The sequence below is a fragment of the Crocodylus siamensis genome, chromosome 1, assembly GCF_052110815.1.
Source record: "Crocodylus siamensis isolate JL-2025a chromosome 1, ASM5211081v1, whole genome shotgun sequence".
Taxonomy (NCBI): domain Eukaryota; kingdom Metazoa; phylum Chordata; order Crocodylia; family Crocodylidae; genus Crocodylus; species Crocodylus siamensis.
This window is the reverse complement of record NC_143395.1, coordinates 104,100,504-104,126,154: the sequence shown is the minus strand read 5'-3', so window position 1 is coordinate 104,126,154 and position 25,651 is coordinate 104,100,504. Positions and strand designations below refer to the sequence as shown.

The following is a 25,651-nucleotide window of genomic DNA, read 5'->3' as shown; positions in this document are numbered from 1 at the left end:
GGCATGTAGTTTGCTGCCCGCCACTGCCAGGGCGGTAGGGCCCAGCAGGTCTCTGCCAGGCTCTAAAACTGGACAGGAGAGAAGGTAACAAACTGACAGGGGGAGAAGCCCCATCTCTGCTCCCGCTCGAGTGAAGGAGCGGGGCACGCGGCACCGCAGCACCTCGCAGGCCCGAGGGAGCGCGGGCTCGCAGCCAACCCCCGGCGGCAGGCGGCCAAGCGGAGCATGCTCAGTACAGCGCTAAGAGCCGGCCCCCGACTCCTCCCGGCGCGGAGCGAGGATAAGAGGCGGCCGACCGGCGCCTCGGCTTCCCCTGGAGAAGCAGCGAGCGCGTCCTGCGGGGAATGAGCAGCCAAGAGGCGGAGCCCCCAGGTGGGAGCGGCGGGAGGCGGCGGGCGGCGGTCTCCCCCTCGCAATCCCCCTTGCGGTCTCCGCTGCCCTTGTGCAACTCGCTGCCTCGTGGGCAATATCCTGTGTCCTTGGGTCGCTGCTCCCAGCCCCGCTGGCCCGAAGGCTGCGCTGCGGTCCCGTTGCTGCCTTTGCTCACCGCCTCCCTCCCTGTTCCCGCTCCTGGCCTTCTCGCACTGGCTCCAGCGAGAGGCTCTGGCTTGCTGGGCTGTAGGGCAAGGGCGGGGGGGCGGTGTAGGCCAGGGTTGGGGGGCGAGCAGCTCCTTGCAGGCTGGAACCTCTCAAGGCAAAAGATATGGTAGTCCATGGGTTTTCTTTCTGTAAATGAATCAATTTTTAAAGTTTGTTCGGACTCTTTGGTACATTTCATGGGTGACTGCGGCCTCTTCAGTCTGCGGGGGGGGGTGTTCCCCCAGCAGCCAGTTGGTGACCAGGGCAGGGGTCCCCCCAGCAGCCAGCTGGTGGCTGGTTTTGAGGCACTAGCACTCTCCATGCCCCCATACTAGCCAGCGTGCTTGCTGTGAGGGGGGGCATCAGTGCTCTGGGGAGGAGCACATGCCCCTGTGCCCTCCCTACACCTCGCCTGTGGTACCATCTCAGTGGTGGCAGGTGACCGAGCGAGGAGCAGTGGTCTCACATTGCAGCAAGGAAAGGTTTGAGTTAGATTTTAGGAAAGAATTTTCTCACTAAGAGGGTAGAAAAGCACTGGAACAGGTTACCTAGACAGGTTGTGGACTCTATCCTTGGAGGTTTTTATGCCCAGGGTAGACAATGGTTTGGCTGGGGTGATTTAGTTGGGCATGGTCCTGCTTTGAGTAGTGGGTTGGACTCACTAGATCAATGCTTCTCAACCTTTTGCACCTTGTGTCCCACCAACCATTTTCTCTGAAACCCCTGGTCCCACCATGATAAAAGCAAAACACCACAAAATTGCACTGTTTGAGAGATCTGTTGATTCATCTATTTGAATCAATAAACATCTATTTGAATCATCTATTTGAATCTGTTGATTCATCTATTTGAATATCTGATCTATTTTTCAATTGAGCAATGAATTGAAGTCCCACCTACACAACCTTTGAGTCCCACCAGTGGAACATGTCCTGCTGAGGTCCCTTTCAACCCTCACTTTCTATGATTCTGTGGTCCTAGGGTGCTGTGCCCTGCTGGCTTTTGCTCTTCATGTGAAAGCTACCCTGAAGTTGGACAGAAGGGGGTTGGTGGTCTGTTAAAGAGTATAAAGGGATTGATTTGAGTGGCTTTTGTGACTCCCCGAAAACCTGACCCATCAGACACAGTCTAAAGGACCCTCTTCCATGTCTGGGGTGAGGCTGCCCTTGTTGAGCAGGGACTGTAATGCACCTTGGAGGAAGGGGAACACAGTATTTTTCATGGCTTTACTGATTTTTTTTCTGGTATGAAGTTGCCTCTAGAAGGAGAAATGTCAGGGCTGCTTTGGGAAGTCAGGCAGGGCCGTAGTTCTTTAAGTTGTAGCAGCAGTCTAGCCGATGGACAGCTTCGTCTTGCTTTGGGACAGCAGTTCTCAACCTTTTTTGTATCAGGACCCATTAGTAAACATTGATGGTCAGTTCCAATGTGCCCCTCATTCCTGATCCTCTGCCCCCCACCCTTAGGTCCCAACCCCCCAGTGTGTGGGGCAAGGGATGGCTGTGTGGGGTGTGGGAACCCCAACTCTGCCAGCCTGCAAAGGAAGAGCCACGAGTCCCTCTCCCTGCCCCCCCCCCCCTTTTTTTTTCTCCTGCAAGGAAGAATCCATTTTTAAAGTTTGTTTGAACCCTTTCATACATTCTTCCAACCCACTTTTGGACCATGACCCACAGGTTGAGAAACACTGCTCTAGGAGTCCAGAGGTTGAGCAAAAAGCAGCAGTAAAGTTAAAAGCAATGCATTTATTTATTGATATGGAATACAGCAACCTAATGACAGAACAAGCTATAAGCAACCTATAAAGAGATGAGGCTAAAGTGGCATTTTTCCATTTGATATCCATTGCAAGCCATCATCAATAGCCTGGCACAGGTCTTCAATGCAACCAGGATGAAGGTGACGCATAGTGGGGGAATGGGAGAGCCAGGTGCCTCCCCTGAGATTGGCTCTCGCTGGCCAGTGTAGCCCCCCCCCCCCCCCAAAAAAAAAAAAAAAAGTGCTGGCAGCACTTCCAGTTTTGATGCCGGTGCTTCCAGGTTGGGTGCTTGCCCGCTGGGGAACCCTCCCCCATCAGTGATCAGCTGCTGGGGAACACTCCCCCCACCCCCCCGATCGGCTACTGGTACCCCCCTAGAGTCAGGAGGCACCAGTTGCCCATGAACCAAGCCATGCTGAAAGCTTTGCTTGAGGAGCAGACAGGCTGATGATCTCCACCTGGACTTTGAATGTATGTTTGTGAACTGATTGTGGTGGAAAACATCAAAGTGTAAGGGATAAGGAGCATGTTTTACAGCATGTTTAAAAAAATGTAAGGGTGGATGCATGCAGGTATGTGTACGTGTATATATGTTGAGGGAATAAGTACACATAAATACTGCAGGGTCAAAGTCCATTATCCAATGTCCAAATGCTAACGTGTGTGTGTAAAATATATATTACATAGATGCATATATAGTATATCTGCACACACATGTTACATATGTTTGGATGTTGGCTGACGGTCTGTGATCCTGTTTAACAGGTATTTATGTGGGAAATTCTTATTCCTCCAAATAAGCCTGTTAATCTTGAGTGAATTATGTTGATGGGTGATTTTTTTTTTTTTTTTTGAAAGATGTTCTGTGTATAGAAAGCTATGGAGCCCTAGTGAAGCCAAAGGGCTTCTGTGGATGCAATTTGGAGGATTGCAGCTGGCCTTAATGTGTAAAATTGTATAATTTATATCAAGAGAATCATAGCTTTAGAACTGTAAATGGCGGAACTGTAAAGTAACTTTATCTTTTAAGTCCTTATCTTGGATTATTAATTTCAAGATCACCATGAGTAATTTATTTATTTTTATGTGTTTTGCATGGTTGTATGTTTTTTTTGCTTCTCCATGCTTCCCATATGCATCTTGCAAATTTTACCTCTATTTATGATCTTCTAATGCAAACATTTTATTTTAAGAGAATGGGGGGCCAGAAGTGCTCAGCGAAGAGTCCAGCAGGCTTACCAGAGAGCAACTATTCACAATTATAGCAACAGCATCTATCAATTTCAGTTCAATGATATGCTATTCAATCCTGGGACCCTTTTTTCCAAGAGAGGTAAATGAGTATTTAACTTGGCAAGCTGTACAATTATTTGCATTTTATGTAGCTTTTAAATTCTTAAGAAAAGAAGACTAACTAAATTTGTGTTGCAGCATCACCAGTGCAATGTGAGCTGTGCCAGACAGGGTACATCTACATGTGCATTAAGGCACTTTTTAAGGTGCATTAAATTTAGTATCTCCAATGTGAGGGTGCCTATACATGAGTAAGGCATAGGCACCCCCCCCCCACACACACACGCACAGTTCTGGAGCACATGTATAAATGGCCTGAGGTACTAAAGAAAAGAGCATTTGGCTACCTTAATACGTAGAAATGAATGTTCCTGGTTTTTAAATAACACAATGTGTGGTAGCCTATTATACTGTGTGCTAGCGTAACCACTTTTTTTTTTACGTGCACTTTAACGCACAGTAAAATAGGTTACTAAGCGTTAAAATGCATGTGTAGACATGCCCACAGTGTACAAATGCATGGTGAAAACGGATGCCTGCCCAAACAGCATGCTGCTTCTAAAGGTAAAGCTGAGAAATTGGTGGGAGGGGAATGGAAAAACGGACAGGCCAAAAGCATTTTGCTGGAGGTTACATAGGAGGTTTTGCAGACTTGGTCCGAATATAGACGGTACGTTTTTACTGTTATCAATTATCAGAAGTCAGTCTATACCCATAGTAGAAGTTTGGAATGGACAGACTGGTTTAAAAATGGCAGAACCTGGTCTAAGATTTGCCCCCCACACCAAAGGGCAAATATGTGTTCTGGTCACTACCAATCTAAACTACACTGCTTAGAGAAAACCATGTAACTTGGATCAGTTCTGTGTTGGACTTTTTGAATGTCTGTACCTAGCCCTGGTTCTGTTCTGGTGTGTTGCCTTCTTTATAACAGTTTTTCCCTCTGCTCGCCTGTCAGCTTATGTGATGTTCAGATGGCACAGAATTCTTGCTGCTGCTGCAGAGTAAATCTCTTAATGTCTGCTAGCCAGCTCACTGCTATGTGTGGTAAAGAGGGCTCGGGATTTTCTCCCTGAATGTTGGCAGCATGTTGTTCCCACCCAGATGCTTTGTGTTTCAAAGATGGTTCCCAAATGTTGTAGAGACAGTAGGATGTATAAGCCAGCATTCCCTATCTCTGTCAGCACTGGATCTGCCCTGGATTTCTTTCCCCTACCCTCTCCGCATGCTTATTAGTGTAACTCCAGTGGGAAAGAAAAGCATGTTCTCTTTTTCCAGATAACGTCTGTGGGGCCACTTTATCTTCTTTTTGCCCAATACACATTCTCATACTTGTGACAGAATGCCCTTTATGATATCTTGGAATATAGGGACAAGGGATTGATGCTGTGAAGACAGAAGACTTTATTGTGCTGCTGCCTTGCAAAAGGGGTATTGAGATCAGGTGACATCTATGTGCTGGCCATCTGTGTACATATTTACCGAATGAGTTCTGCCCTCTGTAATGTCCTGCTACCTGACAAACTAGGGGTAGGAGGGGCACAGAGGGTGTCGGGGGGACGCATAGTGGTTTAAAACTGCCACTGTTACTGTTATTTCTGTGTTCTTCCCTACTGTTACTTTTTTTTTAAGAATTTTCTTTGTGATCTGTGCAATGTAAAGAATGAAAATGATGTAGAAGTGATTTAACTTAGTAGTAATGTTTTGCTTTGTGAGCAGCACTTTTGTTGTCCTTTGTTCTAAGTCTGGCTGTCACAATATTTCCTTTTACAGGCATTGAAGAAGGGTGCCAGTAACACAGTAGTTGGAATGATTTTTGGATGCTTTGCTTTATTCAATTTCTTGACTTCTTTAATATTAGGAAAGTATGTAAGTATATTTAAAGAGTTTTAGTACTGTCTTTATAGAATAGTTCCTAACAAACTTGCAAAGAGCTCCAACTGACAAAAACCCATTTCTGTGATCAAAGAAAAAAAAAAGATAAGTTGTTTAGTGGCTTGGAAGGTTGACATGGGCATTCTGATGTATTCTCTCTGTCCTCTAGCAATTATAACCAGACAGCCTCTTCCTGTAATTTTCATTGTTCATATTGGCATCAAAGGTTCAGACACAAACAGGGAGGAAGTCCAGCTCTGTGATGATAATCAGCAGTTGCCCCTCAGACTGCAGTAAGCTGTCTTAATAAAAAGCATGGTTATCTGGCTGAACAACCAGCCAGAGGGTTAAAAATGATGGTCTGAATGCTAGGATTTTTTGAGGTGGGGGTTGTTTATTTGCTTTGTTATGGCTTTAAAAAAAACAAAACAAGGTTCTTGCAGGCTGACCTCCAAGGAAAGGAAGAAGTCAAAAACATTAGCAGAGTAGACTCCAGAAATGCTGTGATCAAAGCTTTCCTCTTTGCTATTTTGTATCTGAAGTATTGCTATGGGACTACCAAAACAGCAGGCAAATCGTTGTTGAGGTCTTGTGAAACACTTCCACAATACTTTCAAAACTCTCCCATCTCCTTAAGCTTTCTTTACAGTTACTAGATTTTGTATAGCCAGTGTGATTTGTGCTAGAATTGTAATGTTTCAAGGCAACCCCCACCCCCCAACTGTTGATGAGTCGTTATGTTTAAACAAAAATATATGGCTTTTACCTCAAATGTTTAATTGGGTACACAGGCCACCTCAGGGCCACCACCCTGCTGGGTTTTTTTAAATTACTATGTTATTTGCTTCAAGAAGAGCTGAGTGAAACCTGTAGGCTGTCCATACATGTGATGGTCTGGGTTCTAATTAGATGCTCCAGTGTGGCCTCCCCATCAGGTGTATAAGCCCCAGCATGATTAAAAATGGCTGCTGGGGTGCTTTATCTATACCTCATAGAATGAGGGTTAGCTAAAGCGTCCCACAGCCATTTTTAAGCCTGCAAGGGCTTAATATATTTGATGGTGAGGTGTTTGAATTACTGTTTCTCTGGGAACCATTCTAATTAAAACACCCCTGCCACCCCTGAGCATGTGTATAGGCAGTCATAACATCTAACTCCAACAGGAAAGCTTCTTTATATAAAAAGGGTATTTAGAACAAACCAATGATCTTTGGAGGAGGAAGACATTTTTGTCTCTTCTGTGGTGGGTTTATCTTGCTTCACTTGGTACTTATTAATTGTACCTGCTTGCTTTCTGCCCACATCCATTGGCATCTTCATATTTTTGCTAAGCCAGGAGGTTGAATCACAGCCAGCTTTGTTTGGACACAGTGTTTGGGCATTTGAAAATAGCTGCAAGTGTTTTCCTCCATTTCCCAGGTATAAATTGTCTGCTGGGGTTGCGTTATAGCTGAGAAGTGCTCTGGTGTGAAGAGCACAATTCAGTGTTAATGGGAGAGAAGTGGATAGTCCATAGCAGAATTCTGGCTTCAGTAAAATTTGCTGCAGTATCAGGGCCGTTTCTCCAAAAATAACAAACAAACAAACAAACAAAAAAGGAATGTGCGTTTGCATTGAGAGGATGCAGAATAGACTTTGAAGCCCACTAGGGCTGTGTTTGCCAGACTTAGCCCAGGGCCATGCCTAATGCCATCCATTTTCCAGTTGATAGGCTATGTTATGAATGCAGATTGTGCTATCTTGGCAGTCTAGCAGTACTGTGAAATGGGAGAAAGGAAGTGCATTCATTTGCGCAAGTCCTACTATCCACTGCTTTACAGCTTTCTACTTCAAAGGCAGTAGTTAGTTATTTTTTAAACCGGCTTCTAGAAGCCCTTTTCTGTCCCCTTGTCACCTCGGGATAACAACTTGGCACAGAGCCTGCATTTACTGTCTTGTGGGGCTTGTGCAGCTTGTGGTATCTGCTCAGTTGTTTTAGATTAGACTTCTTAATCAGTAATTTGCTAGATATCTGATGAAGGGGGAAGCTGGTTAAAATAGCTGTTCAACAAGTTTATTACCACCAAGATACCTTGCCATTGGCAACCCTGTATGTGTAGAGGTGTGTCATTCTTATATCACCTTTAGAAATGCATGCAGCACTGTGACAGTCGAAAGCACCAGGGAGTTGCCATGGTGAAAACTAGGTTAAATCAGGTAGCCATTTAGTAAGAAGCAAGGATTTCTTAGGGTACTATTCTTATTGAACCATTTAGATTTTTCTTAGATGTGCTAGTGAGCCAGTTACTTACAGTCACATTCTCCAGTTTATAATTTTTTCATGGAGTTTCTCAGCTACATCAATGACTTTTTTCAAACTTTATTGAACAGGCAATAAGTACATGTAACTAATTTTTTTTTCAATTTCAGCTTGTACAGATTGGAGCAAAGTTCATGTTTGTGGCTGGGATGTTTACGTCGGGGTGTGTTACTATTCTATTTGGGTGAGTCATTTTTTTTCCTTTGTCTCTTCCAACTAGCATGAAAATTCTGGTGTATTTGACTTGCATGAAAAAATAGATTTGTTTTAAAACAAAGGACTAAGAGCTGGAAAATCTTAAGGATGATTTTTAATCTTGAGTGGATAACTTAACTTCTCTGTGCCTTTTTTTTTTTGTGGCTTTGAAAAAAATGTTCCTACTTTTGTGGGGTTAAAAAGCTCACTTAGTTCTTGGAAGGAAGGGAATATAAATGCAAGTAAATGTCATATTTACTGGAGAAAAAAAATATCTGATTATGTATGGTAGTAAAAATTACAGCTTACCAGCCTTACCAAATAGGAAGGCTTTTGGGGAAAAGTCCACTGCAAATGGGAAGATTTGCCTGACAACTGCCTATTACATTTTGCCTGCAAGTCACCTCTTAAAAAAAGGTCCTAGTTCATATTATGTAGGTTTAAAGCAGTCAAATTGAGTCAGTTTCATGACAGTGGTGTTTGGTAATGCTAAAAGGAGCAACAGAAGAAAGTCCTGGAATTTTTTCTTAAGGAGGAAAGAAGGATATCCTTCTTCACATATGCATTCTCTTTTTCTTGGTGGCAAGGAAGAAAAAGCAGGCAAGGACACTTGAGAGAGGTTGAGTGACTTGCCCAGACTGCAGCAATAAAAGGACTATGACTCTCCCTGATTCACTTGTAATTGTGTGCAACAGCCACTAGAGCATGCTGCCACAGGTATTGAACAGTCATGTTTTAAGGATTCTTTTGTTTACTCTTTCAGCATGCTGGACAAAGTGCCTGATGGACCAGTATTCATTGGTTTGTGTTTTTTGGTTAGAGCAGTGGACGCAATAGGTTTTGCTGCAGCAATGACGGCATCATTTTCTATCCTTGCAAATGCTTTTCCTAATAACATAGCTACAGTACTGGTATGTACAAAACTGGACATCATAGCAAATTATGACAAATACTCAGAGCAATGTGTAATCATACTTGCAGTCAGTATAAGCAGGATGGATAAAAACCTATTTGTTACTGTTTTATTTTATATAAATAGCAAATGTAACAAACCTGTTTTGAAATTGTTACCCCAGTGCAAGTAGAGGCTTTAACAGAACCTATTGAAATAATTTTTTGAAAATTCAAGCACTGAGTGCTTACTGCTAAACTTTTAAAGCAAGTTGGACCACTGAATTGATGAAAGTCACTGGCTAATGACTAGAATCAGAGTATATTCTAGTGCCCAGCTTTTACAGGGGTATCTTCTTCAAGTGCACAGGGAACACTTTCAACTTCTCTTAATTCATTCAGTTCAGTTTCACTGCTAATAAAAAAAAAAATTTGAATGAACAGGGGTTGGAAAGATGAAATGGCTCTTCTTCCTCCTCAACCTATAAATAAAAATCAGATGCAAGGGGATGAGATCTACTACTTCTGAAATCTTGAAAGAGATGGTAACCAAAGACAACCTGCTTACTTTACTCATTAGAGTTGTATTTTGCTAAATTCGTTTTACATTTAAAATATTTTGGGGGGGGGGGGGTTCTTATCCAGTACATACTTTTACTTATTTTAGTTAATTAAGACCCTAAAACACTGCTTTAGGGCATTTTAAATTGAAAATGGAAATATAATTTGATACTTTGGGTAGCCAAGAGGAAGCACTATGTTCAGAACAGTAATTATATAGATTAAAGTACAAATGCAAAATAAAATAAGTCAATTATTTAAATCAAGATTTCCTGCTTTTGACTTGGATTTAAACCAATCCACCGAGGTGTAAAATGTCTACAAGCTTATCCATCTTAAACAAAACGATATAAATGTGAAGGACTAGATATGAGACCAGTGTAATAAAAATCATGCAGGTCTGGGTGTAGAACAATAACGATACAAGTATGAACTAATTTAGTAACACAAGAATATTAGGAAGAGCCAGGGAAGCAAAAACCCTTAGGAGACGTATAGATTAATCTGTTTTTCATATATAATATAATAATGATGTTGCACTAATGGCCTTCTTCAAACCTGAATAGAATATTATTGGAAAGAAACTGAAATATTTTTTTAAGGCAGCCACATGAATCCGTTCATAAGAACTGAAGCAAATGACTGGAGAAAAGTTTGTCTTGTTTTCCATCTTGTACTTTAACTAGTAGGGAAGTAGCTGCTTCCTTCTCTTTTTGTCTGGGGGGAAGGGGTGGAATGGGGTAGGGATGTTTTCTTTAGACAATATCTGTTCTCAAGGGAAAGATACAGATTACCTATACTGTTGGACAGTTGCAGCTGTAGAAGATACAAAGTATCTTGTTCTAAAAGCAAGGGGATGAGGGATGTCAAAGTGAATATGGCTAGAGACCTGGAATAGGATTTCGCCTTGCAGTCTGAATTCAATAGTAAACTTAAAAAATGATTAGATTATTTTTAGGAAAGTCAAATAAGCTTAGTTTAAAAAAATGAAAAAGATCAAATTTCTACCTTAGAAAAAGAAAACTGATATCCCTCTATATTCTGATACAACACTGTACTCCTTACTTCTAAGCACAAATAATGTCTTCATCTTAAAAAACAAAAAACCCAACCAAAGGAAAAAACCAAACAACAACAAAAAAACTCCCAACCTTAGAGTTAGCTCAAAAGTTGCCAATATAACTTTTAGGTGGATCCAGGATTTCCTAAAGTGGGTGAGGCATATTGGCCCTTAGACTACGAGGGGATGGGAGTGAGGCTTTGCTAGAGCCCCTAGGTCAGCAGGGGACAATCAGGAGGAAACAGCCATGCAAAGGTGGGGGAACTGCCTCAACAAACACTGCTGCAGCTATCCCCAGCTAAATTTGGGGTATGGAGGGGTGGCGGTTCCTGTTGCTGCCCCATTCCAGCCAGGGACAGTAGTGGTTGCATACAGTTTTCTCTTTTCCACACCTGCCCCCCTGCCCCCATTGTCCTTTGTTGGCCAGGAGCAGGGCTGAGAGGAGGAACTGCGCTGCTGCTGCTGTCCCCAGCTGAGTCCAGCTCCCTTTTATGGCTGCTTCCTGCAGCGCAAGGCAGGAGTTGGTCAGGAGTGGCTTCAGGCTCCCCCTGTGCCTGCATCAGCCAGGGACGGCAGTTTCTCCTTCTATACCCTGCTCCCAGCCACTGGGGGATACCTATGTGGGAGGGGCAGGCAGGGAGCAGATTCTGGAAGAAGGAACTTGCTCACTTGTTGCTGTGGCCTGCTGAGCCTGGCACCCTTTTCAGCCAAAACTCACAACTAGAGTGGGAAAGGAGCACCCAGATCAGCCAGGGACAGCAGTACTGGCTGGGGGCATGTCTCCACCCCTCCCCCGGTCCACCCCCCCCCCCTCCCCCCGGATCTGTCCTGATGCGTGTATGTTTTTTAAAGCCAATATTGTTATGCTGGTAAAAGTCCTAACTTAGAGGTAGTTTTATTCTTAAAAGGTGACTTTTTAATATCTAATATTTATTATTTTTTTAATATAATATATACATTTAAAATAGTTATTCTCCTTCCTATATAGGGATAGCTGTCCCAGTAGAGTACCTCTCTGCTTTCACTCTGCTAGTATAGATAAATCAATTACAGCTTCTTGTATACATTGTATACATCATCTACAACTTACAAATACATATTGTCTTATTTTCCTTGGTAGTATCTTTGTCTAAGGAATTGTGAGTAACATTGTAACCAGAGGAGACCAGGTCTGTGTAGATCACTGTCATTTTGATCTTGTTCTGCTCCGATGGGAGTAACCATATTATTCTGTTTCTATAATGAGCCAAATGTATCTGTATTGTAATTTAGACTTTCTGTGTTTACTCAATTCTAAGATGAAGATTTTCTCTACATTTAAGTCCTTCATCTTAGAGTTGCGTACAAGGGTGGTGTGGGGCCTGGCAGCTTCTGCGGCTCTGGCTCCAGCCCTTACTTGGGTGGGGGCAGGAGGAGAAGAGGGGGAAGGAGGTCTGGAGGCTGTGAGGTGGCAGGGGGGTAGGCATAAGCAAAGGAGGTAAGCTGCCTGACCTCCCCATACCACCTGCACACCCACTATTTGTTTCTCTGCAGCAGTGGAAGGGATGAATTAAAGATGACCCTCCAATAATCAGATTCTGTATGTGGAAAATTATAAAAATTTATAAATTTTCCATGTATAGAATCTAATTGTTGGGGGGGGGGGGGTCATCTTAAACTTACAGCAGTTGGATGTGTGCAGAGGATGAGCTGGACAATTCTATATAAAACTTTTGGGCAACTTGTAAGAGCTGGTTTGGCAAATAGCCATCAGAGTATGCTTCATGCTTCTCTCTGAGATTCTGATGCCATTTTATTCAGAAAATTTGTATTCGGAAAATTTGTATTCAGAAAATTTAGTTATTTTACTCTTGGCCCTCAAACAGATGTACTGGGTAAAGAGGATAGCACTGGGTGTGCAGTACTACATGAGCCAGGCCTATTAGGCAGCAAAGTGGCTAAGACTGAAAGCAAGAACCACATTTGGGCTACAATGCAAGCTAAGAGGCTCAAATAGCTTTTTCAGAGAGTGTTCACGTTCCCTTTGCTCCCTGGCCTTTAAAAGTCTCTTGTTGCTGGCTGTGACTTTACTCCAATGACTGAGAATCTGTCTTCCCTCTAATGATGCTAACCACATTGAATTGCTCCTGTTAGAAGTAGTTTTCCTCATCACTGTTGTGTCTGAATTCTTCAACAAACCACAAACTGACACTTGTTCTCCTTTTTGTTTCCCCCTTTTTTTAGGGGAGCCTCGAAATTTTTTCAGGGCTTGGACTGGTGCTTGGCCCGCCTCTAGGAGGTTTTTTGTATCAGTCCTTTGGCTATGAAATCCCTTTCATAGTGCTAGGATGTGTAGTGCTGATCCTGGTGCCTCTGAACATGTACATCTTACCAAAATACGGTAGGCCTCTCTTCCTCCTTGGGTCAGCGATTCAAGCTTAAGACAGGAAATTAAAAGACATTTTCTATCCCTACAGCCTGATCACGTTAGTGGCAAAACTCCAGCTGACTTCAATAGAGCAGGATCAGGCACTTGTTTGATGTAACTGAAACTAATGGGTGTAGGTGGCTTGAAATTAATCTAACTTTTTGTGTCTTGTTTGCAAACAGTAGTGCTCTTGTATGAAAATGCACTGAGACTTTCTCAGCATCATGTGTCTTAGCTTTAGCGTGTGTAAAAGATCGGTTGTCTTTGCTCAGTATCAGCAAGGCTACTCTGAAGCATATTGGTGTTGTGATTAAGAAATATGTACCATAGACAGCACATGAGTAACAAAACCTGGAAAAATCAGACCTGCGTTGATGGAATGAGAGGTTCTTGGGTACTGCAAGATGTATTTAATACGTGAACAAGAATTTGCTGCATTTTGAGGCCTAGGACTTTAGAGTCTGTGAATCCATTTCATTAGATCAAGTCTCAGATGGCCCAGTTTTATGATGAAATGTTGCTTGACGGTAGTTTTATGTAACAATAAGAGTCTGGTTTTGGAAAAAGGTTGTCATGCCAGGGCATGACACTTTCACTGTTGCATAGGGGCAGTAAGTTAACTATGACTTAAATGTTCTAAGGCTCTGTAAAAAGTTCCCGAAAGGAAGTGCTTGCTTTTGTATCCTGCTTACCGTGGTTAGTAACACTTTGACAGTTTGTCTGTCTTCAGAAGATGTCCATATTTGAACACAGTTCAGATTATTTTGTATTCAGCTTTGGGTTTCTGTGACTTGGAAGTTTACTGAACCAGTGATGTTGTTGGTGCCTGTAAGCAGTAGTCACATTGGGCATTGTCTCACTGAGCCCAGTGAAACTGCACACACGTTTAAGTGTTGCAATACTAGAGATTCAGGTAGGAAAAAGTAAGCCTGCACTTTTGTTAATATGTCCAGTTTCCCTGGCTGGCTGGAAACCCCTGATCTTGATAGTCTATGCAGGAATGATCCTCAAAGATTTTTCTTTTTTTTTGCCTAATATCAACTTTTACCAGAGTGGGAGGGCAAGTGCATTAAATCCGGGAAGAAAGAAAATGGGTCATGAGTATTTCCAATAATTTGAACTACCAAAAAATATTCTTTATTTTCTTCTCTTGAGACAGATTCAGCCCCTAGCAAGGACTCATTCTGGAAGCTTATTCTTTTGCCAAAAGTTGTACTTCTGTGTCTTGCTATATTTTCATTAAGTGGATGCTTGGGTTTTCTAGATCCCACAATGTCACTGTTTGTTTCAGAGAAGGTAAGTCATCTTAATGTGCAAGATTAAATTACTTAATGACGTGACAAACTTGAAGTATTTGTTTTTACGATATTCAGATTAAATGTTCTAATATATTCACTGCTCTTACTGTGTAATAGGGGTGTGTGAAGCGGGCCGTGTTCAGATTCAGCCCAATTCAGGGGACAGTAATTCGATTAATTGATTTGGATCACTGTCCCAATTTGATTTGGCTGAATCTGAATCTGAAGATTTGATTCTGATATGAAGAATTAGCGATCCAGCCGTAGACACAGCTTGAAATGTTTTTTCTACATACCTTGAAGTACCAGGCATGGCTTATGAATTCTGAGATCATGGGGCAGATGGAGCATCCCACAGGAGTTTGGCAGCGGCTCCCACCACACCCTCCAGCTCAGTGATTGTCCACGGGGTGACCCCAAGTGCCTCTCCAGACCCAGGAGGCACCAGTCACGAGGTGGGGGGGTCCCCCTCGTGCTCCACAGCAGACCTGGAAGTGGACTGGAAGCGCTTCTGGTCCACTTCCAGGTGCACTGCCAAGCATGTTGGGGACCCCCTGCGCTCCTGTGAGATACTCCATCCACCCCACCATCTCAGCATTCATAAGCCGTGCGAGGTATGCAGAAAAAACATATAAAGCTATGTCTGCGGCTGAATCATCGAATCTCTCCAAATCTAATCAGAGGCTTTCAATTTGGTTTGGAGAAATTCATGGGTCTCCTGATTTGATTCAGATTTGGCGATTCAGCCACTGAATCAGGCCAAATCTCCCCCAAATTGAATTAGCGACCAAAGCTTTTCACAGTCCTACTGTGTAAGTATTAACTTAGCTTCATATGATATCGGCAACTCACTATTTAGGGTTGTCCTGTATTACTGACTTGGCATCACAGGCAGCTGACACCTATGAATATTCTCTTAAATGTGCTTTTTCCAGTTTACTAAGCTTTCAGTTATGTGAGCAAATCAAACTAACTTTCACACAGCAAGCAATTGTTGTACTCATGCACTTCATCTATCAGACAAAAGGAGTAACTCCTGTATCTGTGATTTAATGGAACTGTTGCTTTTTAGCTCCATATTCATTTTTAGCAATGCAAATGGCTTAAGTTGTTGCAAAACAAACAACAAAATTCACATGTTAGCAGATTTTAACTTCCCTAACATATAGAAACATTTTTTTTTGTCTGAGGTGTTTGAAATTAAAGTCTGTGCTAATGTGCTGGATACATCTTGACTTGACAACTCTGTTTTTGTACTATTTAATGACAATTGCTAATATTTATGGCTGGAGAGAAAATGTCCAGGCCTAAACTTACAAAACTGCTATTGGTGGAGAGGCTTCTGCTATTTGTTCCCCTTTGTTTCAGTAGCACAGTGGCCACACACTCCCCTAGCATGAAGGTGATCAGGTTCAATTTGTTCCACTTCCTGAGGAACTTTGAACCTACAATTTGTCTCCAAACATAATTTCTTGATCACCATACTGTGGTATATTCTTGGTTGGTGTGCTGTCAGTCTCTCCCCCATTCAAGAGGAGTGGAATGAGATCAATAAATATTTAGTAGAGCTAGATTAAGAGGTTGCTTCCAGTAGTGCCCCCACCACCAGGCTGAGCAGTGTCATTTCTGCTCTCGTGCCCTTTGTCTGAATGAATGTATTCCATGCAATATGGAATGCCTCAGAATACCTTGTAGTATGCTGGTTAGGGCCCTCATCTCAGAGGCTGGAGATCGTATTCAAAATCTACTCTACCTGATTTTTAAAATGGGGATTTGAACCCTGGATTGGAAAGGGTAAGATTTAGGATCCCTGCCACCTAGAAGTCCTTTTCAGTTTCTCTCTTGAAAATGCATGCAGTTTTAGAATCTAAAAGGAATATATCAAAAGCAAGCAATGCTGTAACATCTACTTGGTTGGAAGTGATGAACTTTTGTCATGTATTATTAACTAACAGCAAAACTGAATATCAGATATAATTCTGGCACCACTTAAATACCAACCTCAGTAATAGGTGAGTTAGACCTGGCAGTGTAATGGACCGAAAGCAAATTTTGAACTTTGTTGATCTTTGGATTGGTAGAAGCTGGAGGGGAGAATGTGGCTTGGAGCTGATATCAGACTACTGGAAAACATAATTTGGGCAGTGATTTCTGCCAGTTAAACTAAAATGTGGTTCTTGTGGAATGCTTTAACACTCTCATGTTTTTACAGTTCAAATTACCAGCTGGTTATGTGGGATTAGTGTTCCTTGGCTTGGCAGTATCCTACTCCCTGTCTTCACCATTACTTGGAGTCTTAAGTGATAAAATGCCGGTGAGTGTCACTGTTTGTTGCTTGGATTCATACCACAGACATGGTGCTTCACAGCTTGTAAAGTAGTCCTTGCCAGAAGTGCATATGCAGCACTTTCCTACTAAACAGCTGGCCACCTAAATAGTAGTTCCCAAGGACAAAAGAACAGGCTTCGTAAGCTCAAGATGTACATTGGCACCTCTGTGGCAGAAAGCAAGTCGTGAGAGTGACAGTCCAACAACACTTGATTGGGTAGAGGTCACTGGCACAGAAATTAATAGATTCAGTACTGACAAAACATTTGTGGAGTCTCAGTCTTTCCCCATAAACTACTTCTGTAATAAACTCTTCTGGGGGGGGGAGGGGAGCTGGGATTGAGGTAGCAAATTCTAAAATCTCATCTGGTAACTATAACAACTGCAGCATCTTATACTTGAAAGAGGCAATATTGTGGTACTATAACTACAGCTAACTGGCATGTATTAAGCTTATAATGACCTTTACTGTATTGTGACAAGGAAAGAATATTCACCGTGTCCAGGAAAATTTCATAGATTTCATAGACATTAGGGCTTGAAGGGACCTCAGGAGATCATCGAGTCCAGCCCCCTGCCCAAAGAGCAGGAAGTCAGCTGGGGTCATAGGATCCCAGCAAGATAAGCATCCAATTTACTCTTGAAGGTGTTCAATGTAGGTGCTTGAACCACCTCCGCTGGCAGACTGTTCCAGACCTTGGGGGCTTGGACAGTAAAGAAATTCTTCCTTATGTCCAGCCTGAAATGGTCTTGCAGGAGTTTGTGACCGTTCGACCTCATCATCTAGCTTCTTTTGGGAGAGAAGCAGGAAAGTTTCTGCAAAAAGAAATGTATCCAACTGTGACCTAGCTCCAAAAAACCGATTATAATGGCATGGTAGACATTAGAGGCATTTTTACACATGAAAGCGTTGCAGCTCCGGTCACTATGAAAAGCGCCTGGCACTGCATCAGTTGCAATTGTATAAGTGGTGAAATGTGCGTCAGCACACAGAAAAAGGGGGCAGTGAGCTTTTTGAACTGAAACATCTATGTGTTTTAGTTCAAAAGCATGCTACTGCCATTTTCTGTGTGCTGGCGTGCGTTTTGCCACTTATACAATTACAAGCAACGCAGTGCCATGCATGTCAGCTTGCATGCAGAGCAGACTTGATTAATTGAGTCCAATGTACCAGATCTCCAGCATATCTGGGCATGAAAATGTATGTGTATAAATGCTTATAGGTGATATACCTGCCCATCTCTCTTACTTTTTTTCAATTGCCAGAGTGTACATAGATAGGTAGACTTAATATAAATTTATTACTTGTAATCTATATTTGCATATGAGGTAGCTGACATTTGTCATTTTTAAGAGTTTTTTGCTTTTTTCCCCACAGCGCCTAAGGAAATGGCTAATGGTCTTTGGGGGTTTACTGACAGCTCTGTGCTATTTCCTGTTAGGACCTGCTCCTGTCTTGCACATTAAAAGGTACACTTTGCTTGCTTTGTTTCTCTGAGCTATTCTTACCATATTTTCTTGCGTATACACACCCCAGAATATAATACACACCTTGTTTTTAAAAGGTAAAATGATGAAAAAAAATTTGTAACAGTTATGGCTGCATAGAGCAAGGGCAGAGCCTGATTTTCAGCTAATTTGACTTTCCTTTTCTGTTTGACTAAAGCTAAAACCCCAGCTGCTGCTAAAGACAGGTCTCCAGGTGTGTATCTGTAATTTTGAAAAAAGGAGAGAGGTTTCAGGGCTCTGAAATAGGAGGGGAGGGACTGAGTGCAGCTAGCAAACAGCAAAATTCCTGTAAGAAAGATTAACTTGATTAGTGGAATATCAAGGCCATTGAAAAGAAGATATGATTGTTACACTTCTAGAGTGAAGAACAGTAAGACATTAGACTAACTGACTCCTTCAGTTGCCTGAATAATAATGCAATAGCTGCTGCACTGTGGACTAGAAATCAAAGCACAGTGCTCCTACCCCAGGCAGAAAATCAGCATCTTCACTTAATACACATACACCAATTTGAAGGGAAAATGTGTTGAATGGGAAAAAATATAGTAATTGACATTGATCTTACTTAAAGAACAAAACACAATCTACAGAGAAAATGACATTTTTCCCCAGTCGATCTGCTTACTTTGCCTGGTCAGAGCTGTATCTACTGTATGTGAGATGGGAAAATAAAAATGTAACTTTTAGGATGAGTAGAACTGTGAAATCAAATTGGCCTCTTGTGACTTGTGCAGCACCAAAACTAACTGAAGATATATCCTTACTATGGTGGGAAGAAAAGCTGAAGTTTGTCTATCTAGATAAGGCATTACAGATTTTGTCTCAGTTGCTAGCTAAGCTAAGCATCAAGTGAAAGATAGAGTTGACTTTAAGTAGTTAACTGAAGATGAGCTGGTACCTTTTCCCACTGGGATATTTCATTGAAATAGCTGTCTCACTGTAAAATCACTGTAAAGAGAAGTGTGAATATTGTCTGCAACCCCATTGTCTTGGTTGTGTTCTCTATGGCAAATGAAATGATACTGACAGTAGGGATGCTAATATGTAGAGCTTGTCAGAATCTTTGAGACCTAATTTATCTTGATGGAGGAGAAAGAGAGACATTAGTAAAATACTGTCCAGATCTTTCTCACTTCAGTCTACATAGGTATATGGTTGCAGCCTTTGGACAGCATAATCTTTACTATTGGAACAATAAAGCAAACACCACGGTTTGACTTGTAGCCCTGGAAGAATTTGCAAGGGAAGAAGTTGGGAAAACCATTTTTTTTTTTAAACTGAGTTTATTTTGATATTTAAAAATTCTGTATTTGTTAACAATATTCCTTTTATGAACTTCATTTCAGTGTTAAGCAACATTCTTAAGAAAGAATCGCATATAAAATGTGGACCTGATAACTGACAAGTAACATGCAGATGGCTTTGTCAGGAAATAATAATGGATGACTATTTCAGGAGTCCTAAATAATTGAACTAGGACTTTTATCTGGGGGACGGGAGAAAGTAAACAGTTTTAATTTACTGAATCACTTTTAAATGCTTATTTGACAGTCAACTCTGGATGTTTGTTCTTATGCTGGTTTTGATTGGCTTTTCGCTTGGGATGACTGGTATCCCACTATTCCCTGAAGTAATCAGCTGTGCATAGTAAGTGTTCCCATCTCTCACACCTTTCACTGTTACTGTTATAGGGAAGCTCTGCAAATTTAACACTTCTCATAGGGAATGGTTACCAGCTGCCTTATTTGGTAACACTTTCAGAAGTACACAAGTCACACCGTCATTGTGTTTGTGTGGTGTTTTGAAATAAATTACTTGAATGCCAGGGGAGGCCCTGAATCAAAAAAGCAGTTCTAAAAATATAACCCATTTTTAAAGGAATTTGGTAACATCATTGGGTTCCATCTCATAGCAAGGCACAATACTTGTGTGACTAGTTCAGATCCATAAGAAGGATAATGCCCAACAAATACCATTGGCTTTCTATGTAACAGTGCACCAATAATTCTACCAACAGGAATCAAGATTACATACAGTACAGTCTCACATGCCAGTATCATAGTAGACTGAGATCCCCCTGGTTCAGTATCCAGGCAAAGTGGCACAAAGGGGCCTCCCTCATTTTTAAGGTCCATTTAACTGCCAGCCCATATGTTTCTGCCCTCCTATGTGCCTCATCACAAGGCTAGGTATGACATAAGTAATCAAATATCATACAGTCAAAGGAGGCAACACTGTTGCTGAGAATATCACTTCTGAAGCCCTAGAGGTAGCGTTGCCTTACCTTTCTTCTTCTAAGAGATGGTGCAAGGGGCCTTATGGGCATGGCTCCAGGATGTGAAGGGGCTTCTGTCTGCTGTAATGGGTACCCATGTATTTTCCTATTGGAATAATACACCTATGCAATTCAGCATTTAAAAGGCAATTGATTGTACTTCCTGCAAATAACCCATGTCTATCTTTCTGCAGTGAGAATGGATTTGAAGAAGGGTTAAGTTTGTTAGGACTGGTATCGGGGCTCTTCAGTGCAATGTGGTCACTTGGGTAGGTATGCAGTTATTCTCTATATACTTGTAGTGTTATGCTTTTTCCATCTTATAATACTATTGCTGGCCTTTAAATGGCAACTAAAGAAAAACACTTAATTCTTTCCCTCTGACACTTTGGTGTCTTTGGTTCAAAGTCTTGTTACCAAAGTGCTGCCAGTAGTCATGGTCTGTCTTGAGTCATTTCTCAGTCAAGGGGATTCTGAATACCATATTTACCCAAATCCAAGATGACTTTTAAGTTTAAGACCCCCCTCTCCCCCCAAAATTAGATTTTGTGCATGAAAAATTCAGAGTTCCTTATTATTTTCCATATATAGGACACGCTTACACATATCTCTTTTAAGCAGGCTTAGTCTAAAACCAACATTTTTAAGGCACATTAAGGGCATGTGTCTACACACACATGCCCTTAATGCACCTTAAAAATGGCAATTTAAGGCTACGTGAGCTTAAATTTGATACTGCGTCAAGCAGGTATCAAATTTAGGCATGAATAGCTAAGCCTCATTAGAGTGCATGTAGAAGTGGTAATGTGCAGTAACGCTGTGTATGTCAATGGAAACACACCATGTTAATGTGCATTAGTGCATCTGGACATGCACTAATGCGACGTAGCTATTTGTACCTAAATTTAATATGCCTTAATGCACAATAGTGGGTCCACGTGTAGACGTGCGCCTGTATTGCCTTCATGCACCTTAAGCAAAGGTGCATTAAATTTAGGAACACAACTAAATGTGTAGACATGTCCATAGGATCTCATTATTGGAGGGTTATCTTTAAATGCTATTTAATAGGTATATTTTGGGCAGCCTGGGAAGCCCAAGTACAGAGTTCCTCACTGGGATGTAACCACCGAGTAAGTAAAAGCTGGAGGAAAATGAGATTAACACTGTCAGGGCCATGCCCAACCTGCATGCATTTGTCCTGTTGTTAATACTAGGTTTGGGCAGCAGTTTCCAGAGTTTTAGCCTACCTGATTCTTCAGCAATGGCACCTCACAGGATTTAAGGACATAAGTGCAAACACTTCTCCCATAGTGACTGGGGTGCTGACTGTTCTGGCCAGTGTGGGTCATAATAAACAAAGTACAGCATTGCCCCTAAGCAAACCACTGCTTTTTCTAGATGCACGCTTATAGTAGCATAGGGACATGGCCAAGTGTCCAGTGCAAGGGCCTGTAGCGACTTCTGGTCACCACTACAGTCACAATTGCAATCGCATGTCTGCTGGCAGCAGCCACTTTTTATTGGCACTACCCTTGCTATTGTACTGCACTTTAGGTGATATATATTGGAGAGAGGACTTGAGACCTTTTGGGCCACAAAGTGCAGTCCCTAGAAGTTATGGACAGACATGTCCATATAGTTTATTTCATAAGCTAAAAGCAACCTCATAACCCTTTTGCAAATATTTTCTAACTCCTGGATTTACTGTTGCCATCACCCTCCTTCCCACCCCAGACTTTCTCTTTCCATCTGATCTATCTTGTTTCTGTGGTACAGTCTGTCAGCACCTTGACTGGAGCCCCTAGGCCTAAGTTTAATACAAGCAGGATGTTTTATGCTTCTCCAGGCTTTAACTGTGAAATAACACTGAGCTCTCTCTTGCTCTCTCTGTCATTCATTTCTTGTTCTCGTGCAGTAAGATGCTATTTGTAATACCTCAGTGTATTAGGAGCTCTGCCTATGTGCTAGCATTCTGGTGTACACAGTGGTATTCTAACACAGAACAAAAATGTAATACCTGTCTCCAAGAGCTTATCATCAAGGTACAAGATGTAGCAGATGAATATAGACAGACAGGGGAGTTCAAAGAAACTGAGACAATATTTGTATAGTAGGCAATAGTTGCAACATACCAGTAGACTGACTGTTGTCCAGAGGTGTGTGTCATGGGGATAAAACAGTTGAGGCACTTGAAGGATAATAATGAAGCGTTAGGCGTAGTTTGAATGTTTGTGGGGCCACCATGGGGAAAGCTCCTTTGCTGTATGAAAAAGTCTAATAAATAGGTGCTGGTATGGGCTGATCAGAGGCAGGAGTTGACTTATGGTGCCAGCCAAATAATAATGGATAAGCATGAAGGTTGTTCCTTATTTGCAAAGGGAATGAGGAAGCCAGTGAAGGGATACAAAGAAAATGGTAATAGGGTAGATGTTAGGCTAGGAAAGTGGCTTTTGTGGCAGCTTTCTAAATGTCTTTGAGCAGGGAAAGACTATTTGTGAAGACCACAGGAAAAATATGTTGTAGTAACTGAGATAATGAGAGTCTGGACAAGAGTTGTCTAGACAGGAAAGGCTATATCTTACAGGTGTTCAAAAAATCTCTACAAGATTTTTGTAGTATGTCCTGTGATGACAAGGGATGAAGTCAGAATCAAAGTTGATGCCCAAGTTATGAGTATTAAGTGATGGCCAGGATGCTGTGGTTGTCCCTGGTGGTGTGTGTTTAAAAAAGGAGGAAGGGAGGAGGAAGCTTGAGAGACATCAGAGATATTGGTTGAGATTTAAGTTGAGGCAGAAGGATTTCAGTATGGTGTAAAGGGGTAAATGGTGGCTGAATTTGGGTTTCTAGATGAATTACTGGAAAAGAATAGGGACTGAGAGCAGAGTTGTATGCAAACTTCACAAAACTGTAGGGTTAGGGATGAGGAGGCTCTTTCAAAAGAAATGTTGAAGGAATGATTAGGGGTGAACCAGGAAAGGGTAGGTTTTCAGAAGGCAAGGGAAGCGTGATTTTTAGAAAAGCTTGACCTACCATCAAAGAGAGTTGTCTTGTCAAGGGGATGAGGTACTGGGGATATCAGCAAGGGTAACTTTAGTAGACCATTATGGATGGAAGTCAGATTGGAGTAGATTCTAAGATGGTGACTGACATAAACCTAAGAACCAACTCCTGTACTGAGGTCTTAGTGCAGGTCCTGACAGCTTCTAGAATGCCAGTGAAATTGGTAGGACTCTATGGACACAGAATTCCAGAAGATCCAACTGAAAGGCAAATCCTTATGTACAGTAACTCTCTCAATGAAACATGACATCATCTCTGTTTAAGTGTTGAGTTTCTAAGAGAAGAACCTCCGTTTGAACACCTTTTGTGCTGATGCATCACTTCTGATTCTGCCAGGAGATGTCTCAGCAGTAAACAAGCTAGATACCTGATAATCTTGTTTTAGCCATTGATGAAGAATAACTGTAGTGCTTTTAATATTACTTTTTATGAAGTATTCATATTTTTTTTCCTTTTGATATGTTCAGATCTTTTGTAGGACCAACACTTGGTGGATTACTCAATGAAAGGCTGGGTTTTGAATGGGCTGCAACCATACAGGGAGGATGGCCATTACTGAGTGTAAGTAATCAAGTGTTCTTGCTGGTTTTCTCTGCTGTGATTGTAGAAAAATGTTACATTAATTAAAGTTTTAATAATTGATGGCTGTTTTCTTAAAGGGACTAGGAATTGGAATATTCTATGTTCTTGAGACTTCACAAAGAAAGAGGTACTGTGAAACTCTTATTCTTGACTTCCTTTTTTCAAATCAGGTTTTATTTTGTCCCATTAAGAAAAATCAGGATTTCAGTTGTGCTCTTTTTTCAAAACCAGCCTAGTTGTGAAATAATTTCAACTATTTCTTGTGGCACAGACCAAACTTTATGGTGTATGTAGGTTTTTTATTTACTTTTTAAAGGAACAATTTTAACATGCTTCTATTTTTCTCTCCTTCCTTCTCTCCTTCCCTGCCCAATAAACAGGTCTAACCTACAAAATCCTCCTGATACAAATGAAGAAAGAGCTCATCTGTTGGGCAGTGAAACATAGCCTGGAACATTGTTGGACTAGCTCTTTTATTTGTGGCTAACCTAATGCTGAAACCAAGTGGGCTTAACATGGTATCAAACAATTCTAGAGGTGCTAAGATGCATCTTCCCATAATAAATAGTGATTTGGTTTATTTTTTGCTCATATATAACTACACAACTTAAGAAGCAATCATTTGTCATTAAACACTGACTGCCTTTCTCTTCAACAGTCCTGCTGTGGACTGCTTGAATTTATAAATAACTGAGAGAGGTCACCCTGTTAAACTCTTCTCTGTACTGTACACTGAAGATATATTAGGTACCTTGTAAAAAGCATGTGTTACATTTATACCTGCCATGGACTGTTTCTGGACCCCCTGTCACTCCAGCTTTACTATGCTGTATTGTAATTTTTTTAAAACTTTCAAAACTTCTCGACTGAGGAACTAAAATGTTGAAATAGCAAAGCTGTAAGCACAATGCTCTTTTAAATAAAATAACGAATTTCTAAGTTATTGAGTTTTCTTGAGCCAAACAAGATTATATACTCCCATTTCTGCCAGTGCTTGAAATCTCCAGACCTTTCCTAACAAACAGGGAGTGGGCAGCAATGACCAATCTTGGATGATGGGAGGATGAAATGTAAATGTTATGTTTCTATTTAGCTTGGAAACGATGTATGGTAGTGGGGGTTTTTTGTTTTGTTTTAAATACCTGGGCTGAATTTGGCTCTTAATGAAGAGGGAGTTTGTAGAATTGGGGTCTATGTGCTCTGCTATTATTTAAAAGTTGCATAGCTTACGCCTACATCTAGTCCTACCTTGCTTCTTGAGAGTAGCTGGAAGCTTTCAAATGATAAACAAACCAGTATTTCAGATTTCAAATTGAGTAGACTTCTGATTTCCTGCTAAATTGAGGGCATTCCAAACTTGAGAATAATGAGCATCAAACTGAAGCTCTCACTGAGATTACCCTGCCAGCAGCTGCCTACTGGCATTTTAATATCATAGGATTTCTTAATCACCTCAGCATAACTGTCATATTGAAGCGAAAAGTCTCAGGTATTGTCAGGATTGGGGCATAAACAGTCTCATTGGCTGGACACCAATGAGGATGCAGTTTATGATTAATATGCAATATTTATTTGGCTTTAACCTATAAAATATTGACAACTCAAGCAAATGATTTCCTATATAATACTAATCTATGACAACACACAATAATCAAACAATCAAAACTGGGGAACGATGTCCAT

The 25,651-nt window shown here is 41.5% G+C and overlaps 1 protein-coding gene across 1 annotated transcript; it reads left to right on the top strand.

Annotated features, from left to right (window-relative positions):
* The first annotated feature begins 224 nt into the window (after positions 1 to 224).
* On the top strand, positions 225 to 24,911 carry SLC18B1 (solute carrier family 18 member B1). Its single transcript, XM_090039318.1, has 14 exons — positions 225 to 372; positions 3,526 to 3,665; positions 5,399 to 5,494; positions 7,910 to 7,983; positions 8,758 to 8,905; positions 12,730 to 12,886; positions 14,073 to 14,209; positions 16,424 to 16,525; positions 17,918 to 18,009; positions 19,600 to 19,695; positions 20,518 to 20,592; positions 23,854 to 23,947; positions 24,046 to 24,095; positions 24,349 to 24,911. The coding sequence occupies exons 1-14, from the start codon at positions 345 to 347 to the stop codon at positions 24,413 to 24,415; spliced, it is 1,356 nt and encodes a 451-aa protein (XP_089895444.1). The 5' UTR covers positions 225 to 344; the 3' UTR covers positions 24,416 to 24,911.
* The last annotated feature ends 740 nt before the right edge of the window (positions 24,912 to 25,651 follow it).

Bases quoted from the DNA above. Each gene is read 5' to 3' on its own strand.
- SLC18B1 (XM_090039318.1), top strand. From the start codon at position 345: ATGAGCAGCCAAGAGGCGGAGCCCCCAG. The intron at 3,666-5,398 runs GTAAATGAGTAT...TTCCTTTTACAG, and splicing joins GACCCTTTTTTCCAAGAGAG to GCATTGAAGAAGGGTGCCAG. The intron at 24,096-24,348 runs GTACTGTGAAAC...CCCAATAAACAG, and splicing joins GAGACTTCACAAAGAAAGAG to GTCTAACCTACAAAATCCTC.